Here is a 25,673-nt window from a genome sequence, read left to right on the forward strand (position 1 = left end):
CAACAAATGTGAGTTAAATTAAACATATAACTTTTTTCTTTTGAGACAGAGATTTACTCTTACTGCCCAGGCTGGAATGCAATGGTGCAATCTCGGCTCATCGTAACCTCCTCCTTTCGGGTTCAAGCAATTCTTCCCTCTCAGCCTCCCAAGTAGCTGAGCTTGGATTACAGGTATGTGCCGCCACGCCCGCTAATTTTGTATTTTTAGTAGAGATAGGGTTTTTCCATGTTGGTCAGGCTGGTCTTGAACTCCCAACCTCAGGTGATCTGCCCACCTCGGCCTCCCAAAGGGCTGAGACTACAGGTGTGAGCCACTGCACGCAGCTAACATATAACTTATTACTAAGCCAAAATCCTGTAGAAGTAGAAAATCTCAAAATTCTCCTGAAAGTTGACTACTCCCTTGTCAAGACAACTAAACTACATCTATTAGGAAGGGAACTAACAATAACAACAAAAAGGAAAAATAATGAAAACACATTAAGTGCCAGTAACGTTCAAGGTGCCAACCAATATGAATGATCTGAAAACAGGGATGTCCTGCATTCACCTATTTTCTTTTTAAGTAAAATACCCTTGGTGTGTGAATCGACATCGCTGCAGCCATCAGGTTTTGATTCTTTGCTAGAGACCACTCAAAGCCCGTGGAGATCAATAACAGGCAGGCTCCAAAATGAAGGAAAAGATTAATCATCCCTGCTCAGAAGAGCCAGGAAATGGCATACAAACTCTATGTGGTAGCAGAAACTCTGAGAAGAGATGGATTAGAAGAAGAAAAGCCAGGGGAAAACACAATTTCACAGAACTTCCAGGACTTCTAAGAAAGTTCAGAACAAGGCTGGGCACGGTGGCCCACACCTGTAATGCCAGCACTTTGGGAGGCCGAGGCGGGCGGAACATGAGGTCAGGAGTTCAAGACCAGTGTGGCCAATATGGTGAAACCCTGTCTCTACTAAAAAGACAAAAATTAGCCAGGCATGGTAGCACATGCCTGTAGTCCCTAGGCCTTCACAGGACTGCCTGGCCCGTCACATCTCTTCTTAGAGAGATGAATTCCCTGTTTTCTAAACGCTGGGACGTTCAGGAAGTTCTCCTCCCTCCCCTCCAAGGGGTTTACGAGAAATAACAAAACTGAAAGCCTGTCCAACCCAGTGGGGCTTTTGAGTCTGTGGTTTTGTCTTTGCAGAGTTATAGAGCAGCAGCACGCAAAAAAGAGGTACTACTATTACCACCGGCAATACTACCACGCGCCAGATATCACCAACTGCAAGGAGAAGGACATCTTGTGCATACGTGAAGCCAAAATGCAGCAGAGGATTCCTGTTCAGAAGAGCTACTCAGAGGCTGAGGCAGGAGAATCACTTGAACCCGGGAGGCAGAGGTTGCAGTGAGGCGAGATCGCACAACTATATTCCAACCTGGGCGACGGAGCGAGATTCCGTCTTATAAATAAAAAAAAAAAGCGCAGAACAAAGATCACTTAGACTCTCTGGCCTCCTCCAAAGGAATTGCCTGATCCTGTGATGGCTGGCTGGCATCGTCCCATCAGAAGAACAATAGTACAAGGCTAGTAGCTATACATATGAGGTGTGTATCAATATGGGGGTGCAGACACCTTACAGAGCAAATGTACAACAGCAGAAAGTGGGCACTTCAGGGTGAACACGCCTGATAGAACATAGGTGTTTATCTTCATTTTCCCCAACGCTCCACTACAATAAGAGTAAAGAAAGACAAAAAAAACCTCCAAAGACAAAGAAAATGAGACAGGAAATGAAAAGCAGAGGGACAAATGTAATTGAGCTAAAGAAAGCTAAGTAGGCTGGTGCGGTGGCTCACGACTGTATTCTCAGCACTTTGGGAGGCCGAGGTGGGCGGATCACCTGAGGTCAGAAGTTGGAGACCAGCCTGGCCAACATGGTAAAACCCTGTCTCTACTAAAAATACTAAAAAATTAGCTAGGCATAGTGGCAGGCAGCTGTAATTCCAGCTACTCAGGAGGCTGGGGCATGAGAATTGTTTGAACCTGGGAGGCAGAGGTTGCACTGAGCCAAGATGGCACCACTGCACTCCAGCCTGGGTGATAGACTGAGACTCCATCTCAAAAAAAAAAAAAGGTAAATAAAGCCGAAGTTCTTGGAGAGAGAAGTGAGTGTGAAGCAAGCTGCTCCCCCAACAACTGGAGGCTGTAGTCTCAAGACAAGAGCAAAGGGTAGGGCTGGAAGACAACAGGCAAAACAAAGCTAGGAGAGCTGTGTGTGAAGGAGCACTAAGGAGAGGGTCACACGCAACCCGTCCAGCCAGGTGGCTGCCTCCATGGAGCGTGGGTGCTCTTCTCCCCTAGAGCAGCCCCACACCTAGGAAGTGCAAAGTGCTGTACTCAAATCTTCCTCTAGGGGACACTCACAGCTCTGCCTTTTACTCTTCCAATAGAGACTTCTCAGGAGAAAATGACCAGCCCAAGAATAAATAGAAGCAAGCAAACAACAAAACCCTGGAGATAATCACATTTGGACATTCACGAACAGGGCCTGGCTCCCAACTGATCCACCATCTACCCACTTAAAGAGATTCCAGTCGCTCTTTAATGTTAGCAGTCAAAGACCTCAGTGACCGGAAGAAACCTGAAAGACAGAGACTAACACAACCAAAATAAAACAAGGCTTTATGGTTGGACGAAGCAGCTCACACTTAAACTCTCAGTGCTGCAAGCCAAGGCAGAAGGATCGCTTGAGGCCTGGAGTTCAAGACCAGCCTGGCCAACATGGCAAGACCCTATCTGTACAAAAAAATTTATAATAAAATTAGCCAGGTGTGCTCACATGTGCCTGTAGTCTCAGCTACTGAGGAGGCTGAGGCAGGAGGATTGCTTGCCCAGTAGTTCAAGGCTGCAGTGAGCCATGATTACACCACTGAGCTCCAGCCTGGGTGACGAAACAGAAAAAGAAAAAGAAAGAAAAAACTCCTCTCTTGCCTCCCCACTGCCCTCCAAAATAACAGTAATAAAAAGAAAAAGGAAAAAGGAAGAAGAGAGGGAATGCAAAGGAAACAGAGATAAACACAGGAGAGAGGCCAGGCGCAGTAGCCCACACCTGTAATCCCAGCACTTTGGGAGGCCGAGGTGGGTGGATCACTTGAGGCCAGGAGTTCTAGACCAGCCTGGCCAACATGCTGAAACCCTGTCTCTACTAAAAATACAAAAATCAGCCAGGCATGATGGCGCACGCCTATAATCCCAGCTACTCGGGAGGCTGAGGCTGGAGAATCGCTTGAACCCGAGAGGCACAGGCTACAGTGAGCCAAGATCATGCCACTTCACTCCAGCCTGGGCAACAGAGCCAGACTCCATCTCCAAGAAGAGAAAAAAATCTTGGAATCAATATTCTCCAAGAGTTAAGAGACAATATAAATAATAATAAACATTAAAATAATAGTTGAAATTTTTTGAAAATTAAAATAATATTTGAACTTTAAAAATCTGATAGCAGTGGCCAGGCGCGGTGGCTCACACCTATAATCCCAGCACTTTGGGAGGCTGAGGCGGGTGGATCACGAGGTCAAGAGATTGAGACCATCCTGGTCAACAAGGTAAAACCCCATCTCTACTAAAAATTCCAAAAATTATCTGGGCATGGTGGCGCACACCTATAGTCCCAGCTACTCAGGAGGCTGAGGCAGGAGAATTGCTTGAACCCAGGAGGCGGAGGTTGTGGTGAGCCCAGATCGTGCCATTGCACTCCAGCCTGGGTAAGAAGAGCGAAACTCCATCTCAAAAAGAAAAAAAAAAAAATCTGATAGTAGTGTTAGAAGCTAAATTTAAAACTCCCAGAATGCAAAACAGACAAAAAGGCCAGAAGAAAAGTCATATAGGATACCCAACATTGACTACTAATAGGAATTCCAAAAAGAAAGAAAGAGAAGAAAAAAATGAGGCCAGGCATGGTGGTATACACCTGTAATCCCAGCACTTTGGGAGGCTGAGGTGGGCAGATCACCCGAGGTCTGGAGTTTAAGACCAGCCTAGCCAACATGGCAAAATCCTGTGTCTACTGAAACTACAAAAATTAGCTGGGTGTGGTGGCGCTCACCTGTAATCCCAGCTACTTGGGAGGCTGAAGCACAAGAATCACTTGAACCTAGGAGGCAGAGGTGGTTGCAGTGAGCTGAGTTTTCGTTACTGCACTCTAGCCTTGGTGACAGAGCAAGACTCTGTCTCAAAAAAAAAAAAAAAAAAAAAAGCTGGGCGCTGTGGCTCACGCCTATAATCCCAAATCTTAGGGAGGCAGAGGCAGGAGGATAGCTTGAGCCCAGGAGTTCGAGACCTGCCTGGGCAATATCGTGAGACCTCGTTTCAAAAAAAAAAGCGGGGGGAATAAAAGGGAGAAAATGATCAAAGATACAATACAGAAAAAATTTCTCTAAACTAAGATACACATTTCCAGGTTTGAAGGGCCTGCCAAGGTGCTAAAAAAAATTTATGTATCTTAATCAGAATGGTAATTACATGGGTATATATATTGGTAAATTTTAGCTATTTATTTAAGTTTACCACACTTTAAACAACTTACTACATATATTGTAAAATTCAGTATAAGAAAAGGCCAGGTGCAGTGGCTCACATCTATAATCCCAGCACTTTGGGAGGCCAAGGAAGGAGGATCACTTGAGCCCAGGAGTTCAAGACCTGCCTGGGCAACATAGGGAGACCCTGTCTCTACAAAAAAAAAAAAAAAAAGAAGAAGAAGAAGAAGAAAAGAAAAAATTAGCCAGGCAGGCGTGGTGGTACATGCCAGCAGTCCCAGCATCTCAGGAGGCTGAGGCGGAGGGATCATTTGAGCCCTAGAAGTCAAGACTGCAGTGAGCCGTGATCTGCATTCCTGCCTAGGCAACAGAGTGAAACCTTGTCTCCAAAAAAAAAAAAAAATATATATATATATATATATATATACACACACACACACACACACACACAAGAAAAGGAAAGTTCTAGGTCTTTCCAGAATCACCACACTGTCTTTCACAATGGTTGAACTAGTTTACATTCCCTCCAACAGTGTGAAAGCATTCCTATTTCTCCACAGCCTCACCAGCATCTGCTGTTCCTTGACTTTTTAATAATTGCCACTTTGATGAGCGAGAGATGGTGTCTCATTGTGGTTTTGATTTGCATTTCTCTATGATCAGTAATGATGAGCTTTTTTTCACACATTTGTTGGCTGCAGAAATGTCTTCTTTTGAAAGGTGCCTTTTCATGTCCTTTGCCCACTTTTTAATGGGGTTAAGTTTCTTGCAGATTCTGGATATTAGACCTTTGTCAGATGGCTAGGTTGCAAGAATTTTCTCCCATTCTGTAGGCTATCTGTTCACTGTGATGATAGTTCCATTTGCCGCACAGAAGCTTTTTAGTTTAATTAGATCCCATTTGTCAACTCTCACTTTTGTTGCAATTGCTTTTGGTGTTTCTGTCACAAAATCTTTGCCCATGCCTATGTCCTGAATGGTACTGCCTAGATTTTTTTCTACAGTTTTTATGGTTTTGGGTTTTACATTTAAGTCTTTAATCCATTTTGAGTTAATTTTTTTATAAAGTGTAAGGAAGGGGTCCAGTTTCCATTTTCTGCATATGGCTAGGCGGTTCTCCCACCACCACTTGTTAAATAGGGAATCCTTTCCCCATTGTTTTTGTCAGGTTTGTTAAAAATCAGATAGTTGTAGACGGGCGGTCTTATTTCTGATATCTCTATTCTGTTCCATTGGTGGATGTGTCTGTTTTTGTACCAGTACCATGCTGTTTTGGTTACTGTAGCCTTGTAGGATAAAGTCAGGTAATGTGATACCTTCAGGTTTGTTCTTTTTGTTTAGAACTGTCTTGGCTATACAGGCTGTTTTTTGGTTTCATATGAATTTTATAATTTTTTCTAATTCTGTGAAGAATGTCAGTGGAAGTTTAATGGAAAGAGCATTGATCTATAAACTACTTTGGGCAGTATGGCCATTTTCACAATACTGATTCTTCCTATCCGTGAACATGGACAATTTTTCTATTTGTTTCTGTCCTCTCTGATTTCCTTGTACCGTGGTTTGTAGTTCTCCTTGAAGAGGTCTTTCACTTCCCTTGTTAGCTATATTCCTAGGTATTTTATTCTCTTTGTAACAATTGTGAATGTGAGTTCATTCATAATTTGGCTCTCTCCTTACCTACTATTGGTGTATGTAATGCTTGTGATTTTTACACATCGATTTTATATCCTGAAATTGTGCTACAGTTGCTTACCAGCTTAAGAAGCTTTTGGCCTGAGACAATGCAGTTTTCTAGATATAGGATCATGTCATCTGCAAACAGGGACAGTTCGACTTCCTCTCTATTTGTTTTTTCTTTTTTCTTTTTTTTTTCCTCTCTTCCTGTTTGAATATTAATTATTTCTTTCTCTTGCCTGACTGCCCTGGCCAGAACTTTCAATACTACATTGAATAGGAGTGGTAAGAGATTCCTGAAAGACCTAGAGGCAGAAATACCATTTGACCCAGCAATCCCATCACTGGGTACGTACCCAGAGGAATCTAAATCATTCTAATATAAAGATACATGCACGCATATCTTTGGTGAAGCACTATTCACAATCGCAAAGACATGGAATCAACCCAAATGCCCACCAATGGTAGACTGGATAAAGAAAATGTGGTACATATACATCATGGAGTAGTATGCAGCCATAAAAATGAACAAGATCATATCCTTTGCAGGGACATGGATGGAGCTGGAAGCCATTATCCTCAGCAAACTAACGCAAGGACAGAAAACCAAAACCTCCACCTCCCAGGTTCAAGCAATTCTTCTGCCTCAGCCTCCTGAGTAGCTGAGATTACAGGCATGCACCACCATGCCCAGCTAAAACAGTAAGTATGCATGGACACAGGGAGGGGAACAATGCACACTGGGGTTTGTTGGGGGACCAGAGGGAGGGAAAGCATGAGGATAAATAGCTAATGCATGTAGGGCTTAACACTTAGGTGATGGGTTGACAGATGCAGCAAACTACCATGGCACACATTTATCTATGTAACAAACCTGCACATCCTGCACAGATATCCTGGAACTTAAAATAAAATTAAATTTAAAAAAGAAAAGACTGAGAGGCCAAGGCAGAGGCAGGTGGATCACTTGAATATGAGATGTCGAGGCTGCAGTGAGCCGAGATCACACCAGTGACTGCACTCCAGCCCGGGCGACAGAGTGAGACCCTGTCTCAAAAGAAAGAAGCAGAGAAAGAAAGAGAGAGAGAAAGAGAAAATGAAATGAGGCCAAGGTGAGAGGACTGCTTGAGCCCAGCAGTTCAAGACCAGCCTCAGCAATAAAGCAAGACCCCCATCTCTTAAAAAAAGAAAAAAAAATAGAAAATGAAATAAAGAGCTTCAAGATCATGTTGAAAAACAGTAAGTATGTGTGCCAGGCATGGTGGTTCATGCCTGTAATCCCAGCACTTTGGGAGACCAAGGCAGGCAGATCACTAAGTCAAGAGTTCAAGACTGGCCTGGTCAACATGGTGAAACCCTATCTCTACTAAAAATGCAAAAATTAGCCAGGGGTGGTGGCGATCACCTATAATCCCAGCTACTCAGGAGGCTGAGGCAGGAGAATCACCTGAAACCGGAAGGCAGAGGTTGTAGTGAGCCAAGACCATGCCACTGCACTCCAGCCTGGGCAACAAGAGTGAAACTCCATCTCAAAAAGAAAAAAAAAAAGTAAGCAGGGAGCCGGTGGCAGAAAAGAGATACCAACCTTTCCTCGCCTGTGTACCCAGTATGACACACAAAAAAATGATAATAATTGTCTCTGGGGAGGAGGTCAGAGGTAGGAAGGAAATTTGATTTTCACTGTATATCCTTTTGAACTTCTTAAATGTTTACCATGTTGTGTGCTTTTTTTAAAAAGGTAAATTAAAACATAATTTCAAAAAAAGTAATGTAGCTAATAGAAACGAAAGTATCTTCACTGATTTGTAAATGGGTTCATAAACAACTACATTAATAAAAACACAGTCGCTCCTAGGGGTAAGGGCTATCATTGAGAGCAACACAAAAGGGAAGGGGGACCATTACTGTTAAAAACAATTTTTTTGAGAGGGAGTCTTGCTATGTGGACCAGGCTGGTCTTGAAAAGTCCCTGGCTCAAGCGATCCTCCTGTGTCAGCTTCCCAAGTAGCTGGGACTACAGGCATGAGTCACCATGCCCGGCTTAATTATCGCACTTTATCCCAATATTACAATGTTAGGGTTTTCATTAGCAAAAGCAGACGTGGCCCTTATTGGCCAAGTCCTAAAAATTTTGAGCCAGAAGACAATACAGAAACTACGTCATTCTATTCCTTCATGATGAAATAAAATTCCTTCATGAGAAAACCAAAGTCCGGTTAGGCCAAACTGAATAAATGTCCAGGGGCTCATAATTAATGGCACCACCAAACTGGAATTCAGATTCCTTCAATCCCAGGAACTACCTACTTGACTATCCCAGATTACATCCTTCAGGTATGTAGTTGCAAATATTCTTGAGTCTTGTAGTAAACTGAAAACTGCAATTTCGCCAGGCGTGGTGGCTCACGCCAATAATCCCAGCACTTTGGGAGGCCAAGGCGGGCGGATCACCTGAGGTGGGGCATTTGAGAGCAGCCTGACTAACATGGAGAAACCCCAAATCTACTAAAAATACAAAATTAGCCAGGCATGGTGGTGCATGTCTGTAATCCCAGCTACTTGGGAGGCTGAGGCAGAAGAATCACTTGAACCTCAGAGGCAGAGGTTGAGGTGAGCTGAGATCATGCCATTGCACTCCAGCCTGGGCGACAAGAGAGAAACTTCGTCTCAAAAAAAAAAATTGCAATTTCAAGTCCAAGCTACCAGTCGCTAAAACTTCAAAGGTGTTTTATTGCTTACCTATTAGATAAGAGATTAAAATAAACTGCAAATAATCCCTACAAGTGGCACTGAGGTAAACAGGATATTAGAAATAAACCCTACAACCGTAATCCTTAAATATAAGAATAGTTTCCAAGTTCCCAGAAACCCCCTGATTTGCAATTCATTTCCAGAAATCATGGCAGACAAACTCTGCAAGCTCACTTACCCAGAAAGCACTGCATGCTGCCCAAGACAGTCCACAGACATCGCAGTTGCCTGTAGGAGAGAACACAGATTCAGTGCTGCCAGCAAACCCAGCCGGGGAGAGAAGGCAGAGGTCTCTGTGGCTCTTCCTCTTCCTATCTCCCAAGAAGTCCCCAGCTTACAAATATCATTAGTTCTCTACAGTGGATGCTTTTGCCGACCCACTTCTAATTCACAACCAAATTTCACATTTGCTTTTTTATATTTTTTTGTAGAGACAGTCTTGCTATATTGCCCAGGCTGGACTTGAACTCCTGGTCTCAAGTGATCCTCCCATCTCAGCCTCCCAAGTACACATTCGTTTTTGACAACAGGGCAGCTGCTATCTGTTACTCCCACACCAAGACTACACACCACCAAGCTGGCACATTCTTTTTTTTTTTTTTAATTGCATTTTAGGTTTTGGGGTACATGTGAAGAACATGTAAGATTGTTGCATAGGTACACACATGGCAGCGTGATTTGCTGCCTTCCCCCCCTTCACCTATATCTGGCATTTCTCCCCATGCTATCTCTCCCCAACTCTCCACCCCTCACTGTCCCTCCCCTATTTCCCCCCAACAGACCCCAGTGTGTGATGCTCCCCTCCCTGTGTCCGTGTGTTCTCATTGTTCAACATCCGCCTATGAGTGAGAACACGCAGTGTTTGATTTTCTGTTCTTGGGTCAGCTTGCTGAGAATGATGGTTTCTAGGTTCATCCATGTCCCTACAAAGGACACAAACTCATCGTTTTTGATGGCTGCATAATATTCCATGGTGTATATGTGCCACATTTTCCCTGTCCAGTCTATCATTGATGGGCATTTGGGTTGGTTCCAGGTCTTCGCTATTGTAAACAGTGCTGCAATGAACATTCGTGTGCATGTGTCCTTATAGTAGAACGATTTATAATCCTTTGGATATATACCCAGTAATGGGATTGCTGGGTCAAATGGAATTTCTATTTCTAGGTCCTTGAGAAATTGCCACACTGTCTTCCACAATGGTTGAACTACTTTACACCCCCACCAACAGTGTAAAAGTGTTCCTATTTCTCCACATCCTCTCCAGCATCTGTTGTCTCCAGATTTTTTAATGATCGCCATTCTAATTGGCGTGAGATGGTATCTCAATGTAGTTTTGATTTGCATTTCTCTAATGACCAGTGATGATGAGCATTTTTTCATATGTTTGTTGGCCTCATGTATGTCTTCTTTTGTAAAGCGTCTGTTCATATCCTTCACCCACTTTTGAATGGGCTTGTTTTTTCTTGTAAATCTGTTTTAGTTCTTTGTAAATTCTGGATATCAGCCCTTTGTCAGATGGGTAGACTACAAAAATTTTTTCCCATTCTGTTGGTTGCCGATTCACTCTAATAACTGTTTCTTTTGCCGTGCAGAAGCTGTGGAGTTTGATTAGGTCCCATTTGTCTATTTTGGGTTTTGTTGCCAATGCTTTTGTTGTTTTGGTCATGAAGTCCTTGCCTACGCCTATGTCCTGAATGGTTTTGCCTAGATTTTCTTCTAGAGTTTTTATGGTGTTAGGTCTTATGTTTAAGTCTTTAATCCATCTGGAGTTAATTTTAGTGTAAGGTGTCAGGAAAGGGTCCAGTTTCTGCTTTCTGCACATGGCTAGCCCAAGCTGGCACATTCTAAACTGAAGAGACAAGCTGGGCGTGGGCGGTAGCTCACACCTGTAATCCCAGCACTTTGGAAGGCTAAAGTGGGCAGATCATTTGAGGTCAGGAGTTCAAGACCAGCTTGGCCAACATGGTGAAATCCTATCTCTACTAAAAATACAAAAATTAGCCAGGCATTGTGGCGGGCACCTGCAATCCCAGCTACTGAGGAGGCTGGGACAGGAGAATCACTTGAACCGAGGAAGTGGAGGTTGCATGAGACCATATTGCACCACTGCACTCCAGCCTGGGCAACAGAGTGAGATTCCATCTCAAAAAAATAAATAAAAAATAAATTGAAGAGTCAGAAGTCCTGGAGCCCATGGGGAGACTGACTAGCTCAGAGAAAACAGTAGCTACTATGCACAAAGAACCTCTTCCAAGTGAAACCTAACCCGGGACACCCCTACCCCACACACACACCCAAGACACTCATGACTTTCCGAAGGGCATGGACTTCCCCTCAAACCATATGGCGGTTGGCAATATTCAAACACCATCCCTGCTGAATCCAAGGTCATATGCTTGATACTGACATGCCCAGGTCACATTTGCTCTGAAATTTATAGCACATTTAACTGGTTTCTATTTCCCAGGACTCCCAATTCCTAGGGAGCACTATCACATCGTTTGAGGAGCCAATGTCTAACTCCCAAGAGACGGCACTGAGTCCAAAGAATGTGCATTCAGTCTGAAGCACAAGGTTTACTTTTTTTTTTTTTTCAAATGGAGTCTCACTCCATCGCCCAGGCTGTAGTGCAATAGCACAATCTCAGCTCACTGTAACCTCCGCCTCCCAGGTTCAAGCAATTCTCCTGTCTCAGCCTCACAAGTAGCCAGGACTACAGGTGCACATCACCATGCCTGGTTAATTTTTGTATTTTTAGTAGAGATGGGGTTTCGCCTTGTTGGTCAGGCTGGTCTCGAACTCCTGACCTCGGGTGATCCACCCGCCTCAACCTCCTAAAGTGCTGGGATTACAGGTGTGAGCCTCCGTGCCCAGTCACAAGGCTTATTTTAATCCTGGCAGTTATTGCCCTGAATTTTTTTTTCTTTGGTCAAGTTCAAATCCTGCTGCATTCTCACGGCAGTATCATGAAACAGTCTGTACTACTGTTTGGTCATTAAATGCTCTACGTTCTCTCCAAGAACGTATCAACAAAGAATCCATTTTATACATTGTGTCACAATCACAAATCACAAATGGTAAGCACATTCTTTCCCTCACCCTCGCTGGCCTTATTTAGTGGGTTTCTCAAGTTGTCCACCTTCAAGAAACATCACGGGTAATACTGGGGAAGCTGGAGTACTCTCACCAGAGCCTGCAAAGTGATTAATATGCATCCCTCAGTGCACCAGAGTCAGGAGCAGAAAAAGACGGAAAGGAAGGCAGTCAAATGACATGCCATTTCCAGGACTCCTCTGTGCAATTTACAGACGGTAAGGAGGAGGGCAAGATGGTTCCTCTAACAAGATCTGTGTAATCTTTCTGGGGAGTCTGTGGTACGGAGAATCCTAAGAGATGGCCCCCAAGATTCCAGGCACTTGGTATATACACACCTTTTCCCTGCTATTCAGCACTCACGGAACACTAATCTAGGTAGTATTGGGAAGGGATCTTATGTATGTAATCAAGGTCCCAATCAGCTGACCTTAATATAAAAAGACCTCGGCTGGGCGCAGTGACTCATGCTTGTAATCCTGGAACTTTGGGAGGCCAAGGCAGGTGGATGACCTGAGGTCAGGAGTTCGAGATCAGCCCGGCCAACATAGTGAAACCCCATTTCTACTAAAAATACAAAAATTAGCCAGGCATAGTGGCATGAACCTGTAATCCCAGCTACTGAGGAGGCTGAGGCAGGAGAATCACTTAAACCCAGGAGGCAAAAGTTGCAGTGAGCCAAGACTGCGCCACTGCACTCCAGCCTGGGTGACAGAGCAAGACTCAGTCTCAAAAAAAAAAAAAAAAAAAAAAAATGCCAAGCACGTGGCTTATAATCCCAGCACTTTGGGAGGCCAAGGCAGGCAGATCACCTGAGGTCAGGACGTCGAGACCAGCCTGGCCAACACGGCAAAACCCCATCTCCACTAAAAATACAACAATTAGCTGGGCATGGTGGCATATGCCTGTAATCCCAGCTGCTCAAAAGGCTGAGGTGGGAGGATTGCTTGAACCCAAGAGGCTAGAGGTTGCATGCAGTGCGCTGACATCTCGCCATGTACTCCGGCCTGGGTGACACAGTGAGATTTTGTCTCACACACACAAAAAAGGCAAATAGAGTATCTTAACTCACCCCTATCAGGGGAAGTTATTTAAAAAAAGAAAAACCACCACCACAATACCACCTATATGATTTTCCCCATCACTACCCTAGAAAAAAAAGGCTACCACTGTGTTTGCAGGAATACACTGAGGAAGATTACACTACACAGCCCCAAAGAAGGAATGGAGAAAGGAACACTGAGCAGAGGAAGTGAAGACAGCCTGACCAGAGAAAGCTAGTGCTTTGTGGGAAGAAAGGAGTCTGCAACCCAAGCCCTCTCCACCCTCAGCACACCAGATGGGGAATTCTAGACATCAGTTAAGAACCACGGGACTATGGGATTTTGTATGATCCAGTGCAAGTGAGGAGGGGAAGCCCTGTGATGACTGAGAGAGAATCTCCCGGCAGTCTAAAGAAAGGTGCCTGCTGCGGATTAAAGACAGGTTAGAGAAGTAAAGTGGCATTTTATGTCCTCTTACAGACTAAAATTTAAATTGGCTATTTAAAATATATATATATTATATATAATATGTTATATATATGTTTATAATATATATTATATATATTATATTATATATTATATACATATATTACATTATATATTGTATTATATATTATACATTTTATATATTATACATTACATATATTTTATATATTACATACTATGTATTATATGTTATACATTACATATATTTATATACATGTATTTTTTTTTAAGACAGAGTTTCCCTCTTGTTATCCAGGCTGGAGTACAATGGCGCAATCTCAGCTCACTGCAACCTCCACCTCCCAGGTTCAAGTGATTCTCCTGCCTCAGCCTCCTGAGTAGCTGAGATTACAGACATGCATCACCACAGCTAATTTTGTATTTTTAGTAGAGTCAGGGTTTCACCATGTTTGCCAGGATGCCTGTAATCCCAGCACTTTGGGAGGCTGAGACAGGCGGATCACTTGAGGCTAGCTCGACACCAGCCTGGCTAACATGGTGAAACTTCGTCTCCACTAAAAATACAAATATTAGCCAGGCATGGCGGCATACCTGTAATCCCAGCTACTTAGGAGGCTGAGGCAGAGGAATCCCTTGAACCCAGGAGGCAGACGCTGCAGTGAGCTGAGGTCGTACCACTGCATTCCAGCCTGGGTGATAGAGCAAGATGAAAGAAAGGAAAGAGAGAGAGAGAGAAAGAAAGAAGGAAAGAAAGAGAAAGAAAGGAAGGAAGAGGAAGGCAGGCAGGCAGGCGGGCAAGAAAGAGAGAGAGAAAGGAAGAAAGAAAGGAAGAAAGAAACACTGAAGAAAGTATATCAAAATGTTTACAAGTAATTGTTTCTAAATATGTTAATTTGCCTGATTTAACTATTCTACATTATATTCATAAATAATAACATTTTTGTACCAAACAAAGACATATAAAGTCAATTTGCAATAAACTTTCATGTGTATGTGTGACACTGTCACACAGGTTGGACTGCAGTGCCACGATCTCAGCTCACCACAGCCTCAAACTCCCAGGTTCAAATGATCCTCCCACCTCAGCCTCCCGAGTGTACACCACCATGCCCAGCTACTTTCTGTGGGGTTTTGGGAGTTTTCTTGAGACAGGGTCTCACTCTGTTGCCCAGCCTGGAGTGCAGTGGCTCAAACTCCAGTTCACTGCAACCTCCACCTCCTGGGTTCAAATGATCCTCTCACCTAAGCCTCCCAAATGGGTGGGACCACAGGGGCATGCAACCACATCCAACTAATTTTTTTGTATTTTTAGTAAAGACGGGGTTTCACCATGTCGGCCAGGATGGTCTCAATCTCTTGACCTCCTGATCCGCCTGCCTCGGCCCCCCAAAGTGCAGGGATTACAGGCGTGAGCCACCACACCCAGCCAATTTTTTGTATTTTTGGTAGAGATGGGGTTTCACCATGTTGCCCAAGCTGGTCTAGAACTCCTTTCCCTCTTGTTAATTTTTGTCGACTTTGTCAAAGATCAGTTGGTTGTAGGTATGTAGCTTTATTTCTCTGTTTTCTATTGTGTTCCATTGATCTATATGTCTATTTTTATAGTCGTACCATGCTGTCTTAGTTAACATAGCAGTATAGTAAAATTTAAAGGCAGGCAATGTGAAACCTCCAGATTTGTCATTTCACTTGATTCTACTTATCTCCTAAATCTCAAGATATACCTCCTCTAAGAAGCTCTCCCAGGGACCTCTAAGCAGGTTCCGCCGTTTCCAAAAGCACTTTCTCTGCCCCTCTGTCACAGAACTTACCACAACTTGCTTTGTGTTTAGTTAATTGCTATACACATTTTTCTTCTTTCACTAGTTGATAAGCCCTGCTGAGCACAGTCTATTTCATTTTTTCCCAGAGCACCCAGCAAGGTGCTTTATACACAGATGTGCTCTGTAATAATCTATAGTGTGAAAGATGGTCGGGGCTGGGCATGGTGGTGCACACCTATAATCTCAGCACTTGGGAGGCCAAGGCAGGAGGACTGCTTTGAGCCCAGGAGTTAGAGACCAGCCTAGACAACATGGTGAAACCCCACCTCTACAAAAAGAAAAAAAAATTAGCCAGGAATGCTGTCATGTACCTGTAGTCCTAGCTATTTGGGGGACTGAGGGGAGAGGATCTCTTGAGCCCGAAAGGCTGAGGCTGCAGTGAGCCATGTTCACACCACTGCACTCCTGGCTGAATGACAAAGCAAGACCCTGTCTTAAAAAAAAAAAAAAAAAAAAAGTCAAAAAAAAAGATGGTAGGTCAGAACCAGGTCAAACTCAGGGTCCTTCCAGCTCACAATGTACCAAGGTGTTCCTGGATGTCTCTGAGAATATTTTTGGTAGTTTCTCTTGATAATTCCCCTTAATAATTTATCACCCATGAGTTTATATAAACTTTTAAAGTTCATTTGTTTCGTTAATACCTCCTAGGGTAATAAACCTCACTAACTCACTGCCTGCTATGTGAAACGTTCTATTAAAATAATGTGATAAACAAAATTTTGTGTTTCTGACAGTGACCCCCCCCCAAAAAAGAGGGAAAAAAATGATTTGCATACCTTATCCATACACTTTATACTGTACTGTAAAATTTTTTTTAATCAGTTCTTTCTTTCTTTCCTTTCTTTCCTTTGTTTCTTTCTTCTCTCTCTCTCCTGTCTCTTTCTCTCTCTCTCTTTTTTGGGAGGGTGGGGATGGAGTCTTGCTCTCTCACCAGGCTGGAGCATAGTGGCATGATCTCGGCTTACTGCAACTTCCACTTCCTGGGTTCAAGCAATTCTCCTGCCTCAGCCTCCTGAGTAGCTGGGATTACAGGTGCCTGCCACCATGCCTGGCTAATGTTTTTTGTATTTTTGGTAGAGAGGAGGTTTCACCATGTTGGCCAGGCTGGTTTTGAAATCATAACCTTAAGTGAACCACCTGCCTCGGCCTCCCAAAGTGTAGGAATTACAGATGTGAGCCACCTCGCCCAGCCTCTCTCTCTTTCTTTAAGAGAGTCACACTCTGTCGCCCAGGCTGGAGTGCAGTGGCACTCACTGTAACCCCAAACTTCTGGGCTCAGCCTCCTGCCTCAGCCTCCCAAGTAACTGGGACTACAGGTGCACACCACCACACCTGGCTAAGCTTAAAATGTTTTGTAGACATAGGGTGTCACTATGTTGCCCAGGCTGATGTTGAACTCCTAGGCTCAAACAACCTTCCTGCCTCAGCTTCAGCCTCCCAAGTGGCTAGGGTGATGGGAATGTGCCACCATGCCCAGCCAAATCCTTGCTTTTCCATTCTGAAAAGTCCTCCAAAACTGCAGAGAAACCAACTTACTGTGGAGGACTGCTCTCCGTCAAAACAGGCATCTTTAAAAAGAAGAGAATCAAGTTCTTCTTAGGAGACTTTGTTCCTTCAACTGCAAGAAAGATGGTGGCTTTTGGCACACTACCACTTTAGGAATTATACACCCTTTATAAAAGGAGAATTGATGGTGATATTTGATTCTTATTATCTTGGAGAAAATATAATTAATAATTTGAAAAAGTTAAGCTAACTGATGAAGGAAATCAATCCCAAGACTCCATATACAAATTGCTGCTGTCCTTGTTTAAAAAATTTCTTGGTGAGCCAACTTTCAAAGGCAGCTGTGTTCTGAAGCAGTTGGTTTCAGCATCCAAAGCAACAAGTCACAATTTATCAAAAGGAGGAAAAATTCTACCATTTCTACAGACGTAAAATGGACATGGCCTGGTGCAGCAGGAAGGGCTTACATGGGCTTTGCAGTCAGAACTCGATTAAAACCCATGTCTAGGCCGGGCGCAGCGGCTCATGCCTTTAATCCTAGCACTTTGGGAGCCAAGGTGGGCGGATCAAAAGGTCAGAAGTTGGAGACCAGCCAGGCCAATGTGGTGAAACCCCTTGTCTACTAAAAATACAAAAATTAGCTGGGCGTGGTGGTGGGTGCCTGTAATCCCAGGTACTCAGGAGGCTAAGGCAGGAGAATCGCTTGAACCCAGGAGGTGTAGGTGGCAGTAAGCTGATACTGCGTCATTGCACTCCAGCCTGGGCAAAAGAGTGAGACTCTATCTCACAAAAATAAAATAAAATAAAACCCATAACTAGGCTGGGCATGGTGGCTCAAGCCTGTAATCTCAGCACTTTGGGAAACTGAGGTAGGTAGATTACTTGAGGTCAGGAGTTCAAGACCAGCCTGGCCAACATGGTGAAACTCTGTCTCTACTAAAAATACAAAAAGTAGCCAGGCGTGGTGGTGCACAACTGTAATCCCAGCTACTCAGGAGGCTGAGGCATGAGATTCACTCGAACCCGGGAGACGGAGGTTGCAGTGAGCCGAGATCATGCCACTGCATTCCAACCTGAGTGACAGAATGAACCTCTGTCTTAAAAAAAAAAAAAAAAGGTTTTACAGACTAAAGCCACACACTGAAAACCACTGATTATTAAAGGGGTCCAACCATTTCAAAGAACAAGATCCACTTTCTATTTAAATTAGATATGAACACTGCTGCCCAAGCTGGTTTGTTTTTTGTTTTGTTTTATTTTGCTTCTGAGATGGGGTCGCTATCACCCCAGCTGGAGAACATCCTCAAACTCCTCGAGAACAATCCTCCTGCCTCAGCCTCCTGAGTAGATGGTAGATGGTACCTAGCTTAGTGGTCAGTATACATTAAGTGGTTGATAAATGTTAATTATTATTAATATTAAATTAGAAAACTGGCCTAAGGAAGCAACACCCTCAGCCGGGTAAAATAGCCCTCTTATCTGCCCTGTCATTTTGCAGATGAGGAGCATGAGCCCCAGAAAGATTAGGGGATGTACCTAGTAGTACCCAGTGAGTGCCATTTTAGTTTGTGGGGAAGTGAGAATGTTCCCATTTAATCAAATTTAATTAGCCAGTTAATTTTTTAGTTTGTAGGGAAGTGAGAAAGTTCCCATTCAATTGAATTTAATTAACCAATTAATTTTTTTCTTTATTTTTTGAGATGGAGTCTCACTCATATCACTACTCAGGAGTGAAGTGGCATGATCTCAGCCCATTGCAACCTCCACCTCCTGGGTTCAAGCGATTCTCCTGCCTCAGCCTCCCGAGTAGCTGAGATTACAGGCACCCGCCACCATGTCCAGCTAATTTTTGTATTTTTAGTAGAGGTTTCACCATGTTGGCCAGGCTGGTCTCAAACTCTTGACCCCAAGTGAACCACCCACCTCAGCCTCCCAAAGTGCTAGGATTACAGGCATGAGCCACCACTCCTAGCCAATTTTTGTATTTTAGTAGAGACAGGGTTTTACCATGTTGGCCAGGCTGGTCTTGAACTACTGACCTCAAGTGATCCGCCTGCCTCGGCCTCCTAAAGTGCTGGGATTACAGGTATGAGCCATTGTACCTGGCCGAATTAATTTTTAATTTTATGATCCACTATGACATTCAAGGAATGTTCTCATTTAAAAGGGAAGACTTCCTGAGTAACACCCCTATTGCTGGGCTTATGAACAAGAGTCCGCGATAGGTAACGTGTAGTGAGTGTCAGACAAGGATGGCTCAGAAACAGCTTTGGGCCAAGCGTGGTGGCTCACGCCCACACTATGAGAGGCCAGGGCCAGTGAATCACTGGAGCCCAAGGGTTTGAGACCAGCCTGGGCAACAGAGTGTAACCCCCATCCCTACAGAAAATGAAAAACTTAGCTGAGCATGGTGGCTTGTGCCTGCAGTACCATCTACTCTAAGCTTAGGAGGCCTGCTTGCAAGGCTGGCTCTTGGCTGGTGTCTAGGAACTTGGATTTTGGGAGCATTTCACTGCTCTTAACTGATAAGAGAGGCTCCCTGTGCCTCAACTGTATGTACAAACAATGTGGTTTACACTGAGTGCCTGCTTTCCTTCTGAAGGTCTGGCATTTTGGTACCTGTTAAGGCAGAGGGTGCCCACATGACGAGCCCCAAATAGAAACTGTGGGTACTGAGTCCCTGATGAGCTTCCTTGGTAAGCAATGTTTCTCACACATTGTTCCAGTTCCACGTGGAGGGAATTGAGCACATCCTGTGTGCCTCTACAGGATAGGACTCCAAAAAGCATAGGCCTGGTTTCCTTCTGCCCTCATGCCATGTGCCTTTTCCCTTTGATTGTGCATTATGTCCTTTTGCTGTAATATGTCATAACTGCAAATACAACTGTGAATCCTCCTTGCAAGTCACTGAACCTGGCATGGCCCAGGGAACCCCCAACACTGGTAGGTACTACTATCCTTGTTTTATGAATGAAGAAACTCAGTTGGCCACAGAGGCTCACGCCTGTAATTCCAGCACTTTGAAAGGCCAAGGTGAGCAGATCACCTGAGGTCAGAAGTCAGAGATCAGCCTGGCCAACAGGGTGAAACCTCATTTCTACTAAAAATACAAAAATTAGCCAGGCATGGTGGTATACACCTGTAATCCCAGCTACACGGGAGGCTGAGGCAGGAGAATCACTTGAACCTGGGAGGTGGAGGTTGCAGTGAGCTAAGATCATACCACTGCACTCCAGCCTAGGCAACAGAGCAAGACTCTGTCTCAAAAAAGCAGGGCGGTACACATTGGCTCATACCTCTAATCCCAGTACTTTGGGAGGCCAAGGCAGGTGGATTATCTGAGGTCAGGAGTTTGAAACCAGCCTGGCCAACATGATGAAACCCTGTCTCTACTAAAAATACAAAAAATTAGCTAGATGTGGTGGTGGGCGCCTGTAATCCCAGCTACTTAGGAAGCTGAGGCAGAAGAACTGCTTGAACCCAGAAGGCAGAGGTTGCAGTGAGCCAAGATCGCACCATTGCACTCCAGCCTGGGCAATAAGAGCAAAACTCTGTCTCAAAAAAAAAAAGAAAAGGAAAGGAAAAGAAATTGAAGCTCAGAAAGGAAGTAACTTGCTCAAGATCACATGGAAGACAGGTGGCATAACCTGGATCTTAACAGTCTGGCACCAAATCCTTAACCTCTTTGCTATTCTCTTCTCCCATTCATCACCACATCTCTATATTAAATTTTCTAGAAAAAAAATAATAAAATAGGCCAGGCATAGTAGTTCACACCTGTGATCACTGCACTTTGGGAGGCTGAGGTGGGAAGATCACTTCAGCTCAGGAGTTTGAGACCAGACTGGGCAACACAGCAAGACCCTCATCTCAATTAAAAAATATATATATATATATAAATTTTTTAAAAAATCATAATTCACAGTATATATATTAACAGTCACTTACACTAAAAAGTCCTACTCTGCCCCTCCATCTCTATAGTTTTTCAAAATGAAAATCATATGAAACTAGAAAAGCAGGAACCAAATCTCAATTGCTCCAGAAAAATGTACAGATTGTTAATTATTCAGAATTTTCCTCCTAGCCAAAGAATTTCTTCAGTTGTGTTTTTATGTTTTATTTTGTTTATTAGTAGAGTAAAACACAGTCCTCAATCTTTATCTTTGGGGAAAAATTGTTGTAATGCTGAGACTAATAAACCACCAACCATTATTAGGTCAGCAGAGAGCATACTTTCTGCTGAGATGATTCATTTTCAATTTCAAGGCAACAGAAAATATTGGAGAGTATCTTTATGAACCTAGAATATAAACTTTTTTTTTTTTCTTTGAGACAGAGTCTCACACTGTCACCCATGCTGGAGTGCAATGGCACAGTCTTGGCTCACGCCTCCTGGGTTCAAGCGATTCTCCTGCCTCAGCCTCTCAAGCTGGGATTACAGGCATGCGCCACCACGCGCTAATTTTGTATTTTTAGTAGAGACGGGGTTTCTCCATGTTGGTCAGGCTGGTCTCAAACTCCCAATCTCAAGTGATCCACCCGCCTCAGCCTCCCAAAGTGCTGGGATTATAGGCATGAGCCACCGCGCCCAGTCCCAGCCTTGATTTCTAATGTTCTCCAATAAAAGGAACCAGGGCTTCTTTGAGAAATGGCTGATTTTAGAACTGGGGCAGGAAATACATAAGATCAAAGTTGAAGGAGTTGTGCATGATTAGTAGCTGCTACACGAGAAAGATTGCGGAGCAAGAGCAAAGGAAAATCCCTTTGGTTCCAGAAAAATCTCCTGAAAAAGAGGAAAGCTTATCAAGCCCTCCCACCCAGGCAAAGCAGGCACTTTTGGCAGAGAAAGAGCAGAGGAAAGGAGAAGGGCCCAGGTTTAAGTGACTGGAATCATTCCTACATGATTCCTGGCGGCAGAAACGTGACAACGTGAGTGTCAGATGACTAGAAGTGAAACCTCACGCCTTGAAATTGCCAGATAAACATTCCTTGGCCTTTGTCATATGTATCGAAAGGATTGATGGCGTGAGTTTACTGGTGCAGAGAACCATTGCAAGACTTCATCTAAAGAAAATTTTTAGTGGTGTCTTTGTAAAAGTCACCTCCCAGAACCTAAAAATGCTTTGTATAGTGGAACGTTGTGTGACTTGGGGATTTCCAAATCTGAAGTCTGTCCGGGAACTCATTTTGAAACATGGACAAGCCAAGGCCAAGAATACCACCATCCCTCTGACAGACATCACTGTGATTGAGGGCACCTGGGCAAGTTTGTTGTCATTTGCTTGGAAGACCTCATTCATGATATTGCCTTCCTGGGGAAGCATTTCCAGGAGATCTCATGGTTCTTGCGTCCTTTCCACCTCTCAGTGGCCCCTCATGCTACCAAAAATAGAGTGGTCTTCCTCAAGGAGATGGGCACACCTGGCTACCAGGGTGAATGCATCAATCAGCTCATCCGCCAGCTGAACTAGACCCAGGCGAGGCAGGGTTGAAAACTGCTCTTGGACTGACATTGGATGGGCCATGCCTTGCCACTCTAAAAGTTCTTTTTGCACTTACCAGTTTTTAAGAGTAACCTTGAGATTGGGAGGAAAGAGGAGGCTGGTACAAGTAGATGGAGACCAGCTGGGAGCAACGACTGCCTGGTTAAGACATGGGGCTAAGAGTTACAGGCCTGAAGATGTGGAGTAACTAAAAACTCTATTGCTGCGATCATTTAGATGGAATTGGGGAAAGAATAATTTTAATAACTGATTTCAAAAAGGATCTGAAGATGTGAATCATCTATTTTGCTGAAAAAATCTTAACTTTTTGAAATTAAAAAAAAAAAAAAGTTGAGCATCGCACAGTGCCAGAAAGTAAAAACCAAAATGAAAACAATGATGATGAAGGTGTCGAAGGAATACAAGAGCCAACTGAAAGAGCTCCCATGGTAAAAGCTGGAACAATTTCAGTACAAAATTAAGTTATACTGGGTTATAATACAAAGTATAAAATAAATATCTGTGAGTTCTTTATGGTCTCAAAGTATAAAATAAATATCTGTGATATAAACAAATGACTGAGTAAGTAAATAAATAAGGGAGATCAACTTGCCACTCTTCAAGTATAGGCTACATTTGGAGACTATCTTCCAAAGAGGATAGTATAGAAAAAGGGCAAAAAGAGCGTTTAAAGTAGAGAAACCTGACAAACACCACCTCGGCCAGCTGCTCATGATCAACACCAGCAGTGATATGTCTTGTTCATCACCCTTAATATGCTGTGATAAGGCTGGGAACTTTATCTCTGAGGTCTTCATCCCAAACTCCATCATCTCAGTCTACTCATGAAAAAAACATCAGACAAACCCTAACTGAGGGACATTACAAAACACCTGACTAGTACTCCTTAAAACTGTCAAAGTCATCAAAAACAAGGAAAGCCACGTGCATGAGTCACAGCTGTAATCCCAGCACTTTGGGAGGCCGAGGCAGGCAGATCACTTAAGGTCAGGAATTTGAGATCAGCCTGGCCAACATGGTGAAACCCCGTCTCTACTAAAAATATAAAAATTAGCCAGGCGCGGTGGCAGGCGCCTGTAGTCCCAGATACTCGAGAGGTTGACGTGGGAGGATCACTTGAACCCAGGAGGTGGAGGCTGCAGTGAGTCGAGATCGCGCCACTGCATTCCAGCCTGGGTGATAGAGTGAGACCCTGTCACTTTGTCTCAGACAAGGAAAGTCTGATCACAGACAAGAGGAGTCTAAGGAGATCTGACTACTAACTATACCATGGGATCTTCAATAGGATCCCAGAACAGAAAAGGACATTAGGCAAAAGCTAAGGATATCAGAGTAAAAATTGGATTTTTGTTAATATTCCTTTTTTTTCTTTATTGCTAATCTTCTCTGTATCATTCCAGTTTTAGTATATGTGCTGCCGAAGCGAGCACAGGATTTTTGTTAATAATAATGAGTCAATATCAGTCCATTACTTGTGAAAAATGTACCATATTAGCGTACGATATTAATAACAGGGGAAATTGGTTCCAGGGTTCCAGGGCATATGGGAACTTTCTGTACGATATTGTCAATTTTTCTGTAAATCTAAAACTAATTTAAAATAACACCTTAAGAACTGTGGACACTGAAATACTTTTTCCTAATTCCTGTTAAAATTATTAGTTGACATAATTGGGTTTTGTGGGTTTGTTGTTTGTTTTAAACAGAAATTTGCTCTGTCACACAGGCTGGAGTGCAGTGGCTCGATCTCAGCCCACTGCAATCTGTGCCTCCCAAGTTCAATTGATTCTCCTGCCTCAGCCTCATGAGTAGCTGGGACTACAAGCGTCCGCCACCACATCCGGCTAATTTTTTGTATTTTTAGTAAAAACAAGGTTTCACCATGTTGGCCAGTCTGGTCTCAAACTCTTGACCTCAGGTGATCCACAGGCCTTGTCCCCCAAAAGTGCTCGGATTACAGGTGTGAACCACCATGACCGGTCAACATAATTGGTTTTTAAAATTTATTCATTCATCAAATATTTGTTGAGCACCTTCTATATACCAAGTACTATTCTAGGCAGTGGGGACACAAGAGCCAAATAAACAAGGTTTCCATCCTCACAGAGCTTACCCTACGGCAGAGAGAGAGCAAAATTAATACACAGTGAGAAGCAATGTGATACGAGAAATAATCCGAGAAGCATGCAGAGACCAGTACACAAAACAGTCCAAAATAAGGAATTTTTATTTTCTTCTCAGGGCAATAGAATGCCATTGAAGGATGTTCACTGAGGGGGATATGAAAACGTATGTTTTAAAAAATGGCCTTGGCCAGCACAGTGGCTCACGCCTGTAATTCTAGCACTTTGGGAGGCCAAGGCGGGCAGATCACCAGGTCAGGAGAATCGAGGCCATCTTGGCCAACGTGGTAAAACCTCATCTCTACTGAAAATACAAAAATTAGCTGGGCGTGGTGGTGCGCGCCTGTAGTTCTAGCTACTCAGGAGGCAGAGGCAGGAGAATCGCTTGAACCCAGGACACGGAGGTTGCAGTGAGCCAAGATAACACCCCTTCACTCCAGCCTGGCCATGGAGTGAGACTCCATCTCAAAAAAAAAAAAAAAAAGAAAGAAAGAAAAAAATGACCTTGATACTTATCTATTCACAGCAGCTTTCTTCAGTCACCAAAAACTGGAAAAAAACTAAATGTCCGTCAACAGGTGAATGAATACACAAATCACAGTTTATCTGTCCACTGGAACACTATTCAGCAATAAGAAGGAATGGACTAACCAGTAGGTTCAACAAGAAGAATGGATCTCAAAAGCACTAGTCTAAGCAAAAGAAGCCAGGTCGGGTGGTGCCTCATGTCTGTAATCCCAAGACTTTGGGAGGCCAAGGTGGGAGGACTGCCTTTGTGAGGTCAGGAGTTCAAGACCAGCCTGGGCGTCAATAGCCAGATCTCATCCCCACAAAAAAATTTTTAAAACTAGCCAGGCCTGGCCAGGAGTGGTGGATCATGCTTGTAATCCCAGCACTTTGGGAGGATGAGGCGGGCAGATCACCTGAAGCTGGGAGTTCGATACCAGCCCAACCAACATGGAGAAACCCAGTCTCTACTAAAAATACAAATTTAGCCAGGCGTGGCAGCACATGCCTGTAATCCCAGCTACTCAGGAGGCTAAGGCAGGAGAATTGCTTGAACCCGGGAGGCAGAGGTTATAGTGAGCCGAGATCGCCCCATTGTACTCCAGCCTGGGTAACAAGAACAAAACACCATCTCAAAAAAAAAAGGAAAAGAAAAAAAAAAATGAATAATTTA

General features: G+C 43.7%; 1 protein-coding gene and 2 pseudogenes across 10 annotated transcripts in view; 1 reads left to right on the forward strand and 2 right to left on the reverse strand.

Annotated features, from left to right (window-relative positions):
- The window catches only part of WDR59 (WD repeat domain 59), a 141,292-nt gene that overhangs the window by 111,848 nt on the left and 3,771 nt on the right, over window positions 1–25,673 (reverse strand). For 9 of the 10 annotated variants that reach the window (XR_010344895.1, XR_010344894.1, XM_064383315.1 and 6 more), the window contains exon 2: window positions 9,127–9,176. Coding sequence is in view for 7 of the 10 variants with exons in the window: in XM_064383315.1 (XP_064239385.1) it covers window positions 9,127–9,176 (50 nt within the window). In the remaining 3 variants the exon portion in view is untranslated. Of the gene's footprint in view, window positions 1–9,126; window positions 9,180–25,673 lie in introns of those variants that run through there. The other variant, XM_064383316.1, reaches the window with a different exon arrangement.
- On the forward strand, window positions 21,574–22,337 carry LOC105706801 (ribosomal protein uL30-like; annotated as a pseudogene).
- Window positions 23,703–23,800, reverse strand: LOC135277300 (U6 spliceosomal RNA; annotated as a pseudogene).

Source organism: Aotus nancymaae, unplaced genomic scaffold (assembly GCF_030222135.1).
Source record: "Aotus nancymaae isolate 86718 unplaced genomic scaffold, 86718_ANA_hifiasm-v0.15.2.pri h1tg000030l, whole genome shotgun sequence".
Lineage (NCBI taxonomy): Eukaryota > Metazoa > Chordata > Mammalia > Primates > Aotidae > Aotus > Aotus nancymaae.